This window comes from Zea mays, chromosome 4, assembly GCF_902167145.1.
Source record: "Zea mays cultivar B73 chromosome 4, Zm-B73-REFERENCE-NAM-5.0, whole genome shotgun sequence".
In the NCBI taxonomy this organism is placed as follows: Eukaryota; Viridiplantae; Streptophyta; class Magnoliopsida; order Poales; family Poaceae; genus Zea; species Zea mays.
The window spans coordinates 216,514,009-216,531,873 of NC_050099.1; the positions used below are offsets into that span (position 1 = coordinate 216,514,009).

The window sequence follows — 17,865 nt, forward strand, 5'->3', positions numbered from 1 at the left end:
CCTTCCTCCGTCCGCTCGACTACTAACGCGGTGCTTACCACGTGAGTCGTGCATGAGATATATAGGAGCAGATCTTCTGCCGGCTAACCAGGCGTAGCTCGGCGCGGCGACTTGAGTACTGGTGGTGTGGTCAAGAACTTCTTCAGTGCCTCTAGAGCCTCCTGTGCCTCTGTGGTCCACTGAAACTTGTCCACCTTCTTGAGCAATTTATAAAATGGCATCCCTTTCTCGCCTAGCCTTGATATGAACCTGCTTAGGGCTGCCATGCATCCAGTAAGCCTTTGCGCCTTTTTCTGCAACCGCGACGCTTCCATTCTCATGATGGCCTCGATCTTCTCCGGATTCGCTTCAATTCCTCGATGGCTGACACTGAGTCCGAGTAGCTTTTCGGCTGGTACTCCGAAGACACACTTTTCTGGGTTTAGCTTCCACCGGTAGCGCCTCAGGCTGTTGAAAACCAGCTGCAAATCTTCGATGAAGTTTTTTGAGTTTCCTGTCTTGATAACCACATCATCGATGTAGGCCTCCACCCGCTTGCCCTAGTGATCGGCTAAGCATGTTTGGATGGCTCTCTGGTAAGTCGCTCCAGCGTTCTTGATAAATGGGGTGATAAAGTAGTCTTCTCCTCATCTTCTTTTGCCAGGCTGATCTGATGATATCCAGAGTAGCAGTCTAGGAAGGAGAGCATGGAACAGCCAACAGTCGAGTCAACTACCTGATCTATTCTAGGTAGCCCGAAGGGATCATTCGGACAATGCTTGTTGAGATTAGTACAGTCGACGCACATGCGCCAATCAACTTTATTCTTTTTTGGTACAAGAAGAGGATTCACTAGCCACTCGGGGTGTAATACTTCCCTAATGAACCTTGCAGACACTAAGCGGGCTAACTCGGTGCGAATAGCTTCCCTTTTGTCAGGCGTGAAATGACGCAGCTTCTATCGAATCGGCCTTGGTTGAGGATACACCTTCAATTTGTGCTCGGCCAGTTCTCTCGGGACTCCTGGCATATCTGCAGCTTGCCATGCGAATACGTCTCGGTTATCTTGCAGGAACCGGATGAGTGCGCTTTCCTATTTGTCATCAAAGCTGGAACTGATGATGACGGTCTTATGCTCGTCAGTGAATCCCAGATTGATCCTCTTAGTCTCTTCAGTCGGCCGTATAGAGGTCACGACTTGAGCTTCGTTGGTGGATATTGTGAGACCCTCCTCCTTCATCCTGGTGTTCGCCTGCGCTGGAAGAGCTGTCGAGGGCCCAACAGTGAGAGCTGTTTGAATGGCTCCTCGAAAGCACTCTGCGGCGCCTTGGAAGTTAGCGCACACAGTAATGATTCCTTGAGGTCCCGACATCTTTAGTATCATGTACGGGTAATACGGAATAGCCATGAACTTCGCCAGTCCCCGCCTTCCAATTATAGCGTTGTACCCACAATCGAAGCGCGCCACCTCGAACATGAGGAACTCGGTTCTGTAGTTCTCCGGGGTCCCGAAGGTGACGGACATGTAGGTGTGCCCGAGCGGGTACTCCCCTTCAGTCGGCACGATGCCGAAGAAGGGAGTATATGACTCGATGAGGTCTTTGAGTTCGACCCCAGGGCCTAGAGCGTCCAGGGGAAGGTGACATTGATGCTGCTTCCCCCGTCCACTAATACTTTCTTCACTGAGTTTTCTCGGATCACTGGATCAACGAGGAGCGGGTACTTGCCGGGATGATCAAAGTTGAGCCATTGATTAGCTCGGCTGAAGGTTATTGTGTGCTCCGACCACCGGTAAGGAGCTGGGGCACTGGTGGTGGCCACCAGGACCTGTCGATCGTTGAGCTTTTGTTGCCTCCGGTTCTCTTGTGCTCCGTGCCCTCCGAAGATGACGTTGACCTCCCTATCAACGCGTGGGAAAGCTCCGCCCCTCCCCCTTCCTGCTGCTAAGGCTGTCTGGGCTCACCAAGCCCTCCTCACGGTGGGGGAGGCGGTAGAGGCTAGAATGGTTGGCCATGCCCGACGGAGTGCTTGAAGTCCCTACAGTTCCGTAGGGTGTGGCGCATGTCCTTGTGGTACGGGCACTGGGTGTCGAGGATTTCATCCAGTGTCTGTACACCTCCGTAGGGCGCACCGCGGGCCTGAGCGACGGGTGGCCCGACGGCATGCACCTCCTCACGAGGCCTCTTCTCCTAGCACCTGTCAGGTTGCTAGTTTGTGTCGCGCAGTGGCACGGGTGGTGCAGGTTTCGTACCTCCAATGAGGTCCTAGGCCCACTCATCTGCGGTGATATAGAGGTCCGCCTCTCGGAACAATTGTTTGAAGGTGGCGGGCACTTTCTGCAGTATGGCTCGGACGAAGGTCGAGTCATTGGATCTCCGGTAGAAATCTTCAATCACCGCTGCTTCGCGCGACCTCAGGGATGCGGTTCCTCATGGTCTGAAACCTCTTGAGGTATGACCAGAGTGTTTCATCGCTCTGGCGCCTGATGGATTTGAGGTCCCATGGCTGCTCCAGCTTGTCAGAGAGAGACTGGAAGTTGGTGATGAAATGCTGACTGAAATTGCTCCAATCATCGATGCAGTGTCATGGCAGATGTCGGAGCCACTGCAGTGCGTCTTGCCCTAGGACGATGGGAAAATACGCTGTCATTACGTCTTCCGTCGCCCGGGCGGCGGTCATGTAGACGGCCAACCAGCCCCCCGGGTCCTGCTTAGGCTCGTACTAGTCAACGTTGGAGACCTGGAAGTTTGGGGCCACTGGATGGCCCGGAGATGCAGAGTAAGCATGGAGACTCCGCACGTGTCTTCTTGTCGGTGTTCGTGAGGTTGGTCCCGAGGAGGGGAGCCGGTAGTGTGTCGTCTCGACCGTCCCTGGAACGGGCCACTAGTCGAGGCCGCAGCCGACTCAACTCGGGTGGCACAACATCGGGCCGGGACATCATGATCCCGGTCATACTCCTCCAGGCGCCTTATCTCACTTTCGTGCCATCGGTCGCACGAAGCGTTGATGGAGCTCTGCGTGTCTCATCGGCTGTTGATGGCGTGGCGTAGGTCGCTCAGAGGATGAGCGATGGGTAGAAGGTGATTAGCTGCTCGAGTAAGCAGCAGCCGGTAGCCTTCCGCGTCCGGAGTTCGTGGGAGGCCCTCAGCTATCTGGGCCAGCACCCCTCCGACTTCACTAGGCTTGTTCATTGCGCGAGCGAAGTCGGGGTACAGGTTCCGAGCAAAGAGAGGGTTCTCTCGGTGCAGCCTTGCACCTTGCTCAGCTTGCTCCCGCTCTTGGTCCTGAGCTTGTCGGTGATCACGGCGGCGAGAGTTCCACCTTTCTCGGTGTACTCACTCGTTAGGAGTTTCTCCCACTTCTGAGGCTTCGTCCTGAGATACGGGCTGCGCCGGATCCCGTTCCCCAGCCTCGTGATGTCGCCGCACGTTCCGGCGTCTGTTCCTCCGTCATCGTGCTTCATGCTGGGGAGGTTCTTCCCCTTGCATGGTTGGCTCGTCGTCGAAGATGGGTGACGACTCCAATCTCCCCCTGATGAAGAGGATGTCGGGGTAGAAAAAAGCTGTCGTGACGACGCTTTTCTTTCTGTCCTCCTTTGAGGGCGAAGGTGCCAGAAAGATGACTCGGCGAGGTCTCGTCCCCTGACTTAGGACGTTTGCTTCATTCTTTTGAGTGATCCGTGTCCACTCCTTTGTGGGCGAGGTGGACATCGGAGTTTTTCGGGTAGGTGAGCTCCCGATTTTTGGTTTGTAAGAGGTCATCTTCGCTCGGGATGCGGGTGGCTGCACCACCCGTTGTTCTACTCTGGTTTCCTTCGGGAATTCTGAGGAAAGCTTCTTCTCCGGTGGGTCTGCTATGCAGTGCAGAGTTCCCTCTTCATCCACTATGGACGAGATGGTTCCGAAGCAGAACATGGTCCCGGGGCGAAGGGTGATCTTTCACTTGGAGGTGATGGCCATTGAACTAGCTTGGATCAACGACACACCCCCTACCTGGCGTGCCAGCTGTCGGTGTTTAGAGTCTGACCGCACACCTAGGGTTACCCCTTGCGGTGCTTTTGGGTAGGACAATGTTGTTGATTGTAGCTCAATGGTTCGTGGTGGACGCACGAGAGAGGGACATGCAATTTTCTACAGGTTCGGGTCGCTTGGAGAGGCGTAATACCCTACTTCCTGGGGTGGATCTTTATGTGGTGGGTTACAAGTGAAGTCTCCTGAATGGAGAAAGGCTAATGAGATAGGTAGATGATCGATGGAAATGATGGGGTACCCCCTGGGCCTTATATACTCGACCGTGGGGCACTCCATGCGTACATGAGGATCATATGTTTTCTAAATAATAGTGAACCGAATGAACTGATCTTCCTTCAATCTTGCCGACTTATCCCTAATCCGCCCCGATATTCGAGGACGCCATGCGCGGGAAAGTTGGGTGGTTGCTGTAGATAGCGTACGAGCTGAAGGATTGCTTGGGCTTTATTCCGTTGCCTTCTCAGGTCGGCCCATTCCGCCAGTAGCTCGAGCTCGACCCATGAAGGGATGGCCTTGCGAGGTAACTGGCCCGAGGCCCCGCGCGAGGCCTTCTCGCCTTCTAGTGGACCCGGGGGATATCTGTCCCCCACATGGATGGAATAGCAAAAACAAATAAAAAGGTGTATACTAGTCACTTTGCCGAGTGTTAGGGCCATAACACTCGGCAAAGAAGGAACACCTGGGCATCGGTATAGCTTCTTTGTCGAGTGTTGTGACCCTGAAACTCGGCAAAGAAACTGACTAAGTGGCCCGCTGGTGTCCCCTTTGCCGAGTGTTGGATGACGGACACTCGGTAAGGAGAAAAACTCTTTGCCGAGTGTCACCTAGAACACTCGGCAAAGGCGTCGTCTCCATTACCAGGCGCCGTGACAGCGGATTTTCTTTGCCGAGTACCGAGTGACACTCGACAAAGTCTTTGTCGAGTGCCCGATAAAAAATACTTGACAAAAATGTCGTTGCCGATGTACAGTTCGCCGATATCTTTTTGCCGAGTGCTACACTCGGCAAAGACTTCGCCGAGTGTTTTCCAGGCTTTGCCGAATGCTTTAGGCCCTCGGCAAAGAGCCAGATTTCGGTAGTGGCAACTAGTGGTGTAACTTCCTCCATAGGCCAACCAACTAAAGGTAGAGATCCTATCGCTCGACATCCTCAACGATTGAACACTCATCGAACAACTAGAGAAAAATCGCACTCTAGTAGCCCTTACCACGCCGGACCGCAGCTAACTACCGGAATTTGGCTCTTTGCCGAGTGTCATATTCTTTGTCGAGTGTTTTTGTTGGCACTCGGCAAAGAAGCTCTTTGCCGAACCCTCGGTAAAAGAAAACACTCAGCGAAGAAGCTCTTTGCCGAGTGTTTTATTTTTGACACTCGGCAAAGAGTTTCTTTGCCGAGTGTCTTTTTTTGACACTCGGTAAAGGGCTCTTTGCCGAGTTTCACAAATACAACACTCGGCAAAGAGCTCTTTGCCGAGTGTTTTTTTCCAACACTAGGCAGAGACAATTTAAAAATCACATTTTAAAGTAGTAAATTAATTCAAATAAAAAAGTTTTCAACTACAAATTTGTATAACTCATCATGATGTACAATTTATATATTGAACATTTCTTCATATGACAAAATAAAAATAAATTTATTCATAAAACCTATATATCTCTCGTAGTTTATGAAACTACGAGAGAGACGTATATAATTTGTGCATATTGTTAGAACCATCATGTGAGATAAACAAATGACCAAACAAACAAAATAAACTTTGTAGATCTTGAGAAGTTATAGAAGTTTATAGTTGACAACTTTTTCATTTGAAGTCATATTGTCAACGAAAACTATGTCTGAATTTAAAAAAATTAAAATTTGAATTTTGAAAACGACTTGGAAAGAAAAAACCACCAACATGAAAGTTGTAGGTATTGAAGAGTTATGAAACTTTGTAGTTGACAATGTTTTGGTTTGAAATCATCTTGTTATGCAAAACTATGTTTGAATTTTGAAATTTGAATTTTTCAAACTATCTCGGATGGAAAACCCACTAAAATAAAAGTTGTAGGTCTTGAAATGTAATGAAACTTTGTAGTTGACATTTTTTTGATTTTAAATCATCTTAATATTGAAAAATTCGTGTGAACTTTTAAATTTAAAATTCAAATTTTGTAAACGGTCTCGGATGTAGAAACTATTAAAATAAAACTTGTAGATCTCAAATAGTTGGTCACATTTTCAAATGAACTCATTTAGTGCCTTAAATAATCAAATTACTCTCGGTTTGTTATAGTACATGGGGATGAAAACGTAATTTAGACATAATTGGTGTAGTAGTGTAGTGGTATAGAAGGGTATGCGCGAGACAGAGGTTGCGAGTTCGAATCTCACCATTTATAAAACATATAAATTTGATTCAAAATAATAGTGAAAATGATAGGGCAGTGGGTAAGTTAATATGTAGGGTTGGAGAGTTGTTCCTAGAATTTTAAAAAATTGTTGTTTTGTTCCTAAGAATCGAGAAGAAATTAATCCAATAATGGAAACTGTTTTTTATATTTGTTTCCATTCACAGTTTAGGGTGTAAAAGAAATAAAATCCTACGCTTTTTAATATTATTTTAGATTAGATAGGTAGATAGATAGATATTAATATTTAATTATATAGATATAGATATAGATAAATAAGATAAGATGTGTGTTTGTATAAGAAAAGTCATAATAATTAATATGGATAGTTTGGGAACACAAATCCCCTCCTAGACCTCTGTCATTTTTTAGGTGGTAATCTCAAGAAGGTGTCATTTGAATAAGATATTTAGTAATTTATGGAGGGTTTCCCTCTCTAGGTTTGCCTCCTATATATTGCTCCTAAAACTTAAATCCCCTTCGAGATTTTCAGGGATTGAGTGATAAATTAATTCATTTTTTTCTCAATTTGTAGGAATCTCGAAGTACATTTAAGTTTCCAAACTAGCTATAAAAGAGATTCCTTCTCCTTACAAAAGCTGGAGGAGCAATAACACTGTCTTCCTCATGGCAGTGATGACGAGCAGTGCCGGGCCGTCGACGACGACGCACTTCATTGCCGCTATACCTTTGGTCCTTCTGCTCATTTCTGCAGCCTCCCCGTCAAGATGCCAAGCCTGGAACCACCACACAAGTTGCCACGTTTTCTCTTCACGCATGTATTACCAAGAAATCATGTCTATTTGTCTAACGTCTGATTACATTTTACTTGCGTGTACTCTTGTTGGCTCTCCATGTCCAGGCGCTACACAGCCGCAGCCCTCGTTGCTGGGGACGGCGCCGGCGGTGGCACGACGAGGACCGTCGTTGCGAGTGCGATGCTACAACCTCTACTCGGAAGAGGAGTGTTCAAATAGGTACTGCCACTCGGTTTGCGTGGTCCGCGATAGAAAGTATCGCCAGGGAGCCTACTGCGCTGAAACAAGATGGGAGTGTTGCTGCCCACATTGAATGAAGCAGCGGTATGGTGTACCTGCTCCTGTAGTGAGCCAGTGTATTTTTATGGAATCTGTCAGAATATTTATTTGTCACATTTGTAACCATATTAGATGCACAATCTAGGGGACATCTATCTTCCTCTTGGCCAACTTCATTTGAACAATAATACAATAGTTTTACCGAATATAAATTCTGTCTGTTTCTTTCGAATATCCATGTCACGCCAAAGATAATAACAAGTATCCTCACTAGACGTACTCCCTCTGTACAGGGAAAAAACATATTTTATGTTTCAATAAGCCAAGTATTTGATATAAAAGTGTTAGTAAAGGTGATACTATCTCCGTTCTTGAATATTTGTCACTCGCTAGTTCTTTTTTAACTAAAACCACTATCTGAATCCGGTTTTTTGTCGAGTGCTCGAGTATTTGTCGAATGATTTTTGTCAGACACTGGGCAAATAAATAAACGACGACTTTTCTTTGTCGAATACCGAGTCACACTCGACAAAAAGCCTTCGCCAAGTATTTTTTAGGCTTCGCCGAGTGCTTCCATTACCGGAATCGCGTTCTTTGCCGAGTGTCTAAGACACTCGGCAAAGGCTATTTTACACTCGGTAAAGCCTTTGCCGAGTGTAACACTCGGCAAAGGGTTCTTTGCCAAGTACTTTTTTCGGACACTCGGCAAAGACTTTGCCGAGTGTCAAAAAGCACTCGGCAAAAAAAACACTCGGCAAATTAAGAATCGAAAAAATTTAAAAAAACTGCAAAACATTTTTTTAAAATTCTAGGAACAACTCTCCAACCCACCTATTACCTTACCCGTTGCCATATCATTTTTCACTATTATTTTGAAACCAACTTATATGTTTTGTAAAATACACCAATTATGTCTATATTACGTTTTCATTCCCCATATAATAAATTGAGAGTAATTTATTATTTAAGGCACTAAATGAGTTTATTTGAAAATGTGACCAAATATAAAGTTGCATAACTTTTTGAGATCTACAAGTTTTATTTTAATAGTTTCTACATCCGAGACCGTTTACAAAATTTGAATTTTAAATTTGAAAACTTCACACGAATTTTTCAATAATAAGATGATTTCAAATCAAAAAATTGTCAACTATAAAGTTTCATTACATTTCAAGACCTACAACTTTTTATTTTGGTGGGTTTTCCATCCGAAACAGTTTGAAAAATTCAAATTTCAAAATTCAAACATAGTTTTGCATAACAAGATGATTTCAAACCAAAACATTGTCAACTACAAAGTTTCATAACTCTTCAATACCTACAACTTTCATGTTGGTGGTTTTTTCTTTCGAAGTCGTTTTCAAAATTCAAATTTTAAATTTTTTAAATTCAGACGTAGTTTTCGTTGACAATATGACTTCGAATGAAAAAATTATCAACTATAAACTTCTATAACTTCTTAAGATCTACAAAGTTTATTTTGGTTGTTTGGTCATTTGTTTATCTCACATGATGGTTCTAACAATATGCACAAATTCTATACGTCTCTCTCGTAGTTTCATAAACTACGAGAGATATAGGTTTTATGAAAAAATTATTTTTATTTTGTCATATGAAGAAATGTTCAATATATAAATTGTACATCATGATGAGTTATACAAATTTGTAGTTGAAAACTTTTTCATTTGAATTAATTTACTACTTTAAAATGTGATTTTTAAATTGTCTTTCCCTAGTGTTGGAGAAAAAACACTCGGCAAAGAGTTCTTTGCCGAGTGTTGTATTTGTGACACTCGACAAAGAGTCCTTTGCCGAGTGTCAAACACTCGGCAAAGAAACTCTTTGCCGAGTGTCAAAAATAAAACACTCGGCAAAGAGTTTCTTCGCCGAGTGTTTTCTTTTACCGAGGGTTTTTTGTGTGGCACTCGGCAAAGAGCTTTTTTGCCGAGTGCCCGAAATAAAACACTCGGCAAAGAATATGACACTCGACAAAGAGCCAAATTCCGGTAGTGTTCAGACACTCGGTAAAGCAGCTATTTCCGGTAGTGAACATGCGACAAATAAAAAAGCACGGAGGAAGTATAAAAATAGGGAAATTTAGATCCATACCATTAAAAGATCACCACTTTGGATTCATACCATTACTATCTCACTTACATGTGGGTCCACATGAGTTAATGACATGTGGGGGTCCATGGTATATATCTAAAGTTTGGATCTTTTAATGGTATAGATCCAATTGTTCCATAAAAATAAGTAGCTTTTTTAGATCTGTGCTGAGATACCTTTTTGCAACATATCTATTATATTTGGCGTGGTAATAATAATATTTTTATCTATAACAATAATATTTGGCCAAACTTTAGATGCAGAAGAAAGTTGCAGTTAATTAGAATTAATTGCATATCGTAGTACGTACGTCAATTGCACTAAAAGAATCGCGCGTTGTTCGAGCGACATCATGCATGCTTTCCACTCAACTAACGGTCGTCGTCACTTTCCATATCCCGTGTAGTGAACAATCTCACCAATATATAATGGTTCCAGCGAAGGCTTCACCGCCGTACCAGCAATGCATATGGCCTGTTGTCCTCGCCGCGCCGCGCGCACCAACCGTGGTTCAATGCCGCGAGCAGTACACGACGGCGCTCACTCACCTGCCATCCCATTCGCATCGATCCCATCACTCACACACACAGATCAGACCATGCAATGCAACGGCGGACCAGCTCGAATAATTATGGGCCAACGAGCACGAGCCTATAAATGCATGAAAACTCGTGACCATTTGACACACACACACACTCACTCACTCGTACGCCGTCGCTTCCTGCGGTACGCACTCTCTGTCCGCTGCGTTCCTCCAGCTAGCAACTGGCCATCGGGGCTGCTATAGCAGAGTAAGTGGCGATGGCTCCAGCTCATGATAGGCTCCGCCGCCTGGTGCTGCTCCTCGTCGTTGCCACCGCGGCGGCGGCTTTGCTTCTGGCGCCGACGACGGCGGATGCTGCGCTGCCGCGGGTGCAGCACACGCCCACCAAGGCCGACGGGTCGCTCGCCATCCTCGTCGTCGGCGACTGGGGCCGCCGTGGACAGTTCAACCAGACCTTGGTTGCCCAGCAGGTAATAAAGATACCTTATTGAACGTACTCTATCTGCTGGCTCATGCCATGCATGCACGTCGGCGTATGTATGTTGCTCGCGTACGCGTACGTGCACCACGCACCAACGCTAACCACTCTAGCTACGACGACGACCTCGACCTGCCCTATTTGGAACACATATTAAAGGCTCTATCTCGGTATATCTATATCTCATTTCAAACTCCACTTCAAGAGCAGTACACTTTACAGTGTAAAAAAATATTTTAATTAACAAGTATATTTTATGTCTCTCAATCCCTTCTAGTACCCATACAACCAAACAAGACTTAAGGGCTACTTTAGAAACTCAAGTCTCCTTAGGTGAAAATGAATTATTATTTTCCCTCGGTTCCCTTCAATTCTCAAAAGGGATTTTTTTGGGTTTTCAAATTAGCCCTAAGTGTAAAAGTTCACACGCTATGTCTTGTCTTAGATTAGGCTATCTACAATAAATTACTCATCCACATACTTATATTCAAACTCCACTCTACGGACAATACACAAAATAGTGTAAATAGAGGACTGCATAGAAAAAATATTTATAGCAACTCATAAATATCTCCTCGCACTAGTAGAAAATAGCTCAAAGCCTGAGGTGGGGTTTAATTTTTACATGCGGTTTCAATTATCAAACGCTAGTGTTATTTCTAGTGACGGTTTCTTAAAAAAACACCGCTAGAAATCGATTTTTAGGGGCGATTTCTTAAGAAAACCACCACTAGATATCATTTTTATCTTGTCATATTTAAAATGCAAATTTTGCAAACGAACTCGGATGGGAAAAGTACCAAAATAAACGTTGTAGAACTTCAAAATTTATGAAGAGTTGGCAACTTTTTCATTTGAAATCGTTTACAACCATAAATAGTCAATTTATACTCGAATTGTTTTAATACGTGGGCAACAAAACCGTAATATAAACACGAAGTAATTGATAGACGAAGTTATAGAGAGGGCTACGCGCGAGGGTGAGGTTGTGGGTTCGATTCTCACCGGCCGCGTAGCCACAAATTTTGCACCAAACATACCGTGAGAAACGGCGCTATTTTAAAACACATTTGATGCTTCTATGTACTAGTGTCATCTACCGTAGAATATAGAATGTTTTTACTTTACGTACGTATTTTTTGCTATATATATATCCCCATACATGTATATATAAAAACCAAAACGTCTCATTTAGATCTGAGAGAGTCTATTGCATGTACGTTAGGACGACACATAATTATATTTGATATCTATACAAAATAAATTTAATATCAAAGCAAATATACAATCTATATACAATCTATATATCAAAGCAAATATACAATCTACAATATATTAAACTGATAAGAACAAATATTATATTTTACCTTAGCCAAAAGACCAAATAAAATATGAGTTGAAAAAGGGTTTGACTTCATTTTTTATAGCTCGCTCGGCCGCTCGTCCTCATCCAACTAATGTGAGGTTGTACTATGATGGTGTTTAGACTGCTTCACTTCACGAAATCTAGCTTATTTCCACAAAACGTTAGCTTCCTGGCTCAGCTTCACCAAAAAATATGTAAAATTGACCTTAACTTTACCAAATTCATAAAACGGTCAAAAGATGCTTCACAAATAGGTATTTTTAACTCCTCAAGTTAGGATGAAATTATCCACCTTTATCATGGGTTACATACCTTAGAAACGAATCATTTTTTTTCTATTCCCGTCGCCGACAGTCGGCTGCACCGGCCGCCTGTGCCCCAGGTACCAAATGCTCGCGCTAGCTCCGGCGTGATGGAACTATGTATTATGTTACGTATTCTAATATTGTTACTTTATCCAATTATTTGTGGTAATGTTGAATAAATGATTGGACGATGCTAAATTTTTTTACAATAGTATTTAGATAGATATACTTACAATGTATTATTTTGATAGATGCTTAATTTTTCTGGGTAAGGGTGACTCTATGAGTGACCCGTACCCACGTGAATATGAATATAGAGGTAAATTTATAGGAATTAGTAGATATGGGTGATGGAGTTTTTTTTTCTTGTGGATATGAGTATAGGATAGTAATAGTATGGCCTGGCTTACTGTTAGTTTGGCGTGGCATGCAGCAGCGAAGTTTGTACTCACTATATTAAGTATACCTTATACACATTAATTTTTAAATACATCTTTCGAGTTTACAAAGGACTAGTATAAATAAAATCTTATTTGCCTCAAACTGAATTTGGTCTGCAAACCAAACGCTTTCAAAAACTATGTAACTTTGAAGCAGAGCTAGTTAACTCTGAAGTTTACGAAGCTAAGCTGATTTTTTGTGAAGCTGAACTATGCCAAACACCCTTTATGTGGGAGCGCGGTGCTGGGTTGGCTTCCTATCATATTGAGCTTGAGTGGTTTTCACGGCCCAAATTTAGTATAATGAACCATTGGTAAACAAGAAGCGAGGGAGAGGAATAGATCTACGTACGCACCAAACTACTACTTTAAATGAGTAGAGATTGGTACAATTGTGTATAAAAGGGTGGAGAACTTCTAATAGCTAGTGAGTAGGTCCATTATGTATATAATGTCATCAGTCTTATCTAATTAAACGCTGAACTAACGTGACAAATAGATACGCACCGTACCTTATCTATTTTTAGGTGCTTGCATTGCATTACATGCATGCATATTGAAGAAAGTGGATAATTAATGCACATGCTTTGGTCGTCCGAGACTTAAGTATACATCCATGTGGTGGTGTTAATGGCGTTCATAATACGTAACCGAAAGTGTGCAATATCACACTGTTCTTCTGCTGAAGCAGCTGTATATGATGATAGATCCTAAATCCAAAACAGACTCAGATGCAACTAAAAAAATAAAGATCAAAACTTCTCCCTTATATTTTGTTAAATCTAGACTTCCAAAATCGTTTTCAATGAAAGTTGGCTACGAGTTACAGCTTCTGTCGAGGAGGAAGGAGTATTTATAGTACTAATGTCACTGGTGGTTAGCTTAAGGGTTCTCTTTTACACAACAGCTCGTGGAAATGGAGTATTTCTAGTGACGATTGGTGTAACAAAACCGTAAGTAGAAATTAGATTATCTCTAGCAGTTTTGTTACACCAACGGCCAGTGTAAATACTCCATTTGCACCGCCGGTTGTGTAAAAAAAACCACCAATGGAAATATGTTTCCATTGGCGGTTACCTAAGCCGGCCCTACATGTTACGTTTGATAACCGAAACCGCCAGTGAAAATTTGAATGTACTGTCAACTTTGAGCTCTTTTCTACTAGTGTCTACCTATTTGCACTGGCGTTTTTCAGAACCGTCACTGCTAGAGGCTAGTAGAACTATTTATTTGTACCGCTAGTAGAAATCGATTTTTACTGGCGATCAATGTAATAAAACCGCTAGTGAAAATCTTTTTTTTCTAGGAAACATAAAATAGGTTATTTTTAATTACAGAGACCCCTAGTGTCTTGCACTGGCGTTTTTCAGAACCGTCACTGCTAGAGGCTAGTAGAACTATTTATTTGTACCGCTAGTAGAAATCGATTTTCACGCTAGTGAAAATCTTTTTTTCTAGGAAACATAAAATAGGTTATTTTTAATTACAGAGACCTCGCACGCTCGTCTCCGCCGAAGTCGCAAGTCACGGCATTTTCAGGTAAAATTTCGCGCTACGTGGCTTGGTGGGAATCGAATCCGCGACCTTATCTTCACGCGAAGCCTCATTTACCACTCCATCTATGATGTGTCTTATGTCTAGATTACAGTTTCGTTGCATACATATTATAACAAAATGACTGTAAATTGATTGTTTGAGGCACTAAACGAATTCAAACAAAAAAAGTTATCAACTATAATGTTGAATCAAGTTTGAAGTTCTACAGTTTTATTTTGATACTTTTCTACTCGAGGTCGTCGTTTGTAAAAAAATTACATTTGGTATTTGATAAATTTGGATGCAATTTTTGAGAGCCGAGATAATTTCAAATAAAAAGGGTGTCAGCTACAAAATTTCATAACTTTTTGAGATATGCAACTTTTATTTTAATAGTTTTATCATTCGATGTCATTTGAAAAACTCAAAAAATAAAAGATAAGAATAAGTTCTAGTGACATTTTTCTTACGAAAACCGCTAGTAGAAATCATATTTCTACAACCGCCCATAAAAATCATAGATTTCTATTGACGGTTTTCTTAAAGAACCACCTGCTGTACAAATAGCATTGACGTTTGATAACTAAATCCTCCTGTAAAAATTAGACCTCGCTGCACGTTTTGAGCTTTTTTTCTTTAGTGTACCCATCTACAGATCTACTAACAAGTAATATGACAGTAATCCAATAATAACCCCATTATTCATGAACGTCTAGCTACACAAGTAATATAAAACACTACTGGGATTATATTGCTGTGTAGATGGGCGTGGTGGGGCAGAAGCTGGACATCGACTTCGTCATCTCCACCGGCGACAACATCTACGACGACGGCATCGCCAACACCAGCGACCCCCTCTTCAAGGAATCGTTCTCCAATATCTACACTGCCAACAGCCTTCAGAAGCCTTGGTACCTGGGTACGTAATAATGCATGCATGCATGCATGCAACAGTACATACTATCCTACGTACTCAGCTCGATCGTACATATAGCTAATCCATTCTCTCCATGAAATAATTAATGGTCTCAGTCCTTGGTAACCATGACTACACGGGAAACGCGCTCGCGCAGCTCGACCCTGCCATTCGCAAAGTGGATAGCCGGTACACCGCCATTGCCAAGTCCTTCATTGTCAACTCAGGTCAGCAAATGATAATATGGAACCTCAAAGTGTGCAAGCATTTCAAACGATATATATATTTATTCTAAATTAAGAAGAAGAAAATTAAAGGGTTGTTTGGTTCGCTGTCTAAATTGCCACACTTTGTCTAACTTTTTTTTTTGGGTAAGGTTAGTTTTCAATTCGAACTAATAACCTTAGACAAAGTGTGGTAAAATTAGTCACGAGCCAAACAGGCTCTAAATGTGTGCGTGGATGGTACTTTTGTTTTGAACAAATTAAAGGGATTGCGGATTTTTTCCTCGTCGACACAACGCCGTTCATTGTCCACTACTGGAACAACACCAAGTTCGATTGGAGAGGCGTCGCTCCTCGAGACACCTACATCGCGAATCTCCTCAAGGTATATATAAAACATGGATGAGATAGATGACGAGTTCTGATTATGCATGGCGTGGTGAGCTTAATTTCTAATTGCCTCTTAATTTTTGCCAACCCCTGCAGGACTTGAAGTGTGCACTGACAGCGTCCAAGGCTCCCTGGAAGATCGTCGTGGGTCACCACCCCATCAGCAGCGCCTGCGGGCATGGGAACAACACTGAGCTGGAGGAGTTGCTTCTCCCGGTCCTCAGGGTATATATATGCATGCTGTTCGATCTAACATGAAGTTAATTGTCTTCTCTCAAGTCATTAACATGATCGATCGATCTATATATGAAACTGAATGTTCCTGCTGCTTTGCAACGCAATTAACACTACTGCGCATGCAGACACACGGGTAGTGCTGCAACTTGGACCGTGCCGTGCCGGCCCGGCACGAGCCCATCGTGCTTCGGGCCTCAGTTAGTCGGGCCTATCTAGCACGAAATAGAATCGGGCCGTGCCTTACTGGGCCTCGTGAGTAGAAATAAGGCCCAGCACGGCCCTAAAGCACGGCGGGCTTCCGTTGGGCCGTGCTGGCCCAGGCACGGCACGCAATTAAGTTTGTATCTCGGTCGCCGTGGGGAGATCAGGAGATGGCCGCTGGGCTGGCGCCTCGGGAGATCCGGAGATGGCGCTTGGGGAGATGGATTGGCCGCTGGGCGCCTGTCTGGCCGCTGGCATGCATGGCATCGTGGCCGCAGGACCGCTGGATGGCCGCTGGGCGTGGGCGCGTGGCCGCTGGCCGCTGGGCGTCACGCCTAAGGAGATGGCCGCATGGCGCGTGGCCGCAGGACCGCTGGAGTCTGGACGCCACGCCGGGGAGATGGCCGCATGGCGCGTGGCCGCAGGACCGCTGGAGTCTGGACGCCGCGCCTGGGGAGCTGGACGCCGCGCCTGGGGAGAAGACGAATGGATGGGCTGGCGGCGGCCGACGCCTGGGGAGTCGAGGAGAGAATCGGAGACGGGCGGACGTCTGGGGAAACGACTAAACCTAATTAAATGGCGGCCGACGCTGGACCGGGATGTTTTCGTGCCGGGCCAGCACGAGCACGGCCCACAACAACGTGTCGGGCCTGGTAGCACGACGGGCTCAAATTTAGAGCACGGCCCAGCCCGCGATTCGTGCCGTGCTAGCCCGAATTTAAACCAGTCGTGTCGGGCCGGGCCTTTTTCCATTTTTCACGGGCCGTGCTCGGGCCGGCCCTTTAGGCACGGCCCAAACTTTCAGGACTACACACGGGGTTGACATGTACTTGAATGGCCATGACCACTGCCTGCAGCGCGTCAGCAGCAGAGACAGGTAGTCCTTAAAAACGCCACCGATCATTGAATTGAATTAAATTGAATGTTCACTGCTACGACTAATAAGCAAAGAAAACCTGCAGTCGTCTTCAGCTATTAACCAGCGGCGGCGGGTCCAAGGCATGGGCTGGCAAGTTCAAGCCCACCCTCGACAAGGTGGAGTTCCTCTACGACGGCCAGGGGTTCATGTCGATGCGCCTGAGCAGGACGGAGGCCCGCCTCGCGTTCTTCGACGTCGCTGGCAGCGTCCTGCACTGCTGGACCATGCATGCCCAAAAATTAACGACGACGACGACTGCTGCTGCAGCTAGGCACTAAAGCTTTGCTGGGTACGATGAGTTGATGATGCAATTAATTATTTGGTTTTGTCGTCTTTTCGTGCGTGAGAGGGAAGCAATAATAATTAATTGCTGCTGCTTCTGTTGTTGTGTGCACATGCATGTGAGGGTGTCAAGTATGTTCAGCCTCTTGCAAGATAAAATCTCTCGTCTTCTGTGGAATAAACTGGGAAAAAAGTTTTTTTTTGTAAAGTATGCAGGAGTTTCGCGTGTGCTGATATTTCATAGTGATTACCGACCTCATGTGTCAAGCCATCTGATTGTCCTTTGTTATAAATGAATACGACACAAAGGGGATCAACCACATAGAAGACACAGATTTAACGTGGAAAACCCCTCTAAAGAGAAGGGGAAAAAACCACGGGCGCCACTACCGGAATCGCCGCCTTTGCCGAGTGCTTCAGGCACTCGGCAAAGCCTTAAAAACACTCGGCAAAGGCTTTGCCGAGTGTCGCACTCGGCAAA

The 17,865-nt window shown here is 44.4% G+C and overlaps 2 protein-coding genes and 1 long non-coding RNA gene across 6 annotated transcripts; 2 read left to right on the plus strand and 1 right to left on the minus strand.

The window, feature by feature from the left end:
• The first annotated feature begins 6,887 nt into the window (after positions 1-6,887).
• Positions 6,888-7,643, plus strand: LOC103654597 (uncharacterized). The gene is made up of 2 exons (XR_566200.4): positions 6,888-7,154; positions 7,263-7,643. It is a non-coding gene; the product is annotated as an uncharacterized lncRNA (long non-coding RNA).
• A 2,357-nt stretch (positions 7,644-10,000) lies between these two features.
• Positions 10,001-17,620, plus strand: LOC100279214 (uncharacterized). Of its 4 annotated transcripts, none has more exons than XR_004857560.1 (7): positions 10,240-10,560; positions 14,169-14,218; positions 14,978-15,134; positions 15,248-15,358; positions 15,622-15,740; positions 15,842-17,060; positions 17,146-17,620. XR_004857560.1 is itself a non-coding variant. In XM_008678842.4 (7 exons), the coding sequence occupies exons 3-7, from the start codon at positions 14,978-14,980 to the stop codon at positions 17,371-17,373; spliced, it is 744 nt and encodes a 247-aa protein (XP_008677064.1). In that variant the 5' UTR covers positions 10,240-10,560; positions 14,169-14,218; the 3' UTR covers positions 17,374-17,620.
• On the minus strand, positions 16,115-16,951 carry LOC109946091 (translation initiation factor IF-2). Its single transcript, XM_020552830.2, has one exon. It carries the CDS (start codon positions 16,934-16,936, stop codon positions 16,316-16,318), a length of 621 nt encoding a protein of 206 aa, XP_020408419.1. The 5' UTR covers positions 16,937-16,951; the 3' UTR covers positions 16,115-16,315.
• Positions 17,621-17,865: the final 245 nt, after the last annotated feature.

What these genes read in the sequence shown, in the direction of transcription:
- LOC100279214 (XM_008678840.3), top strand. Translation starts at nt 10,348, where the DNA reads ATGGCTCCAGCTCATGATAGGCTCCGCCGCCTGGTGCTGCTCCTCGTC. An exon ending in ACATCGCGAATCTCCTCAAG is followed by an intron (nt 15,741 to 15,841) that starts GTATATATAAAA and finishes CAACCCCTGCAG; the next exon opens with GACTTGAAGTGTGCACTGAC. An exon ending in TGCTTCTCCCGGTCCTCAGG is followed by an intron (nt 15,971 to 17,145) that starts GTATATATATGC and finishes GAAAACCTGCAG; the next exon opens with TCGTCTTCAGCTATTAACCA.
- LOC109946091 (XM_020552830.2), bottom strand. Translation starts at nt 16,936, where the DNA reads ATGGAAAAAGGCCCGGCCCGACACGACTGGTTTAAATTCGGGCTAGCA.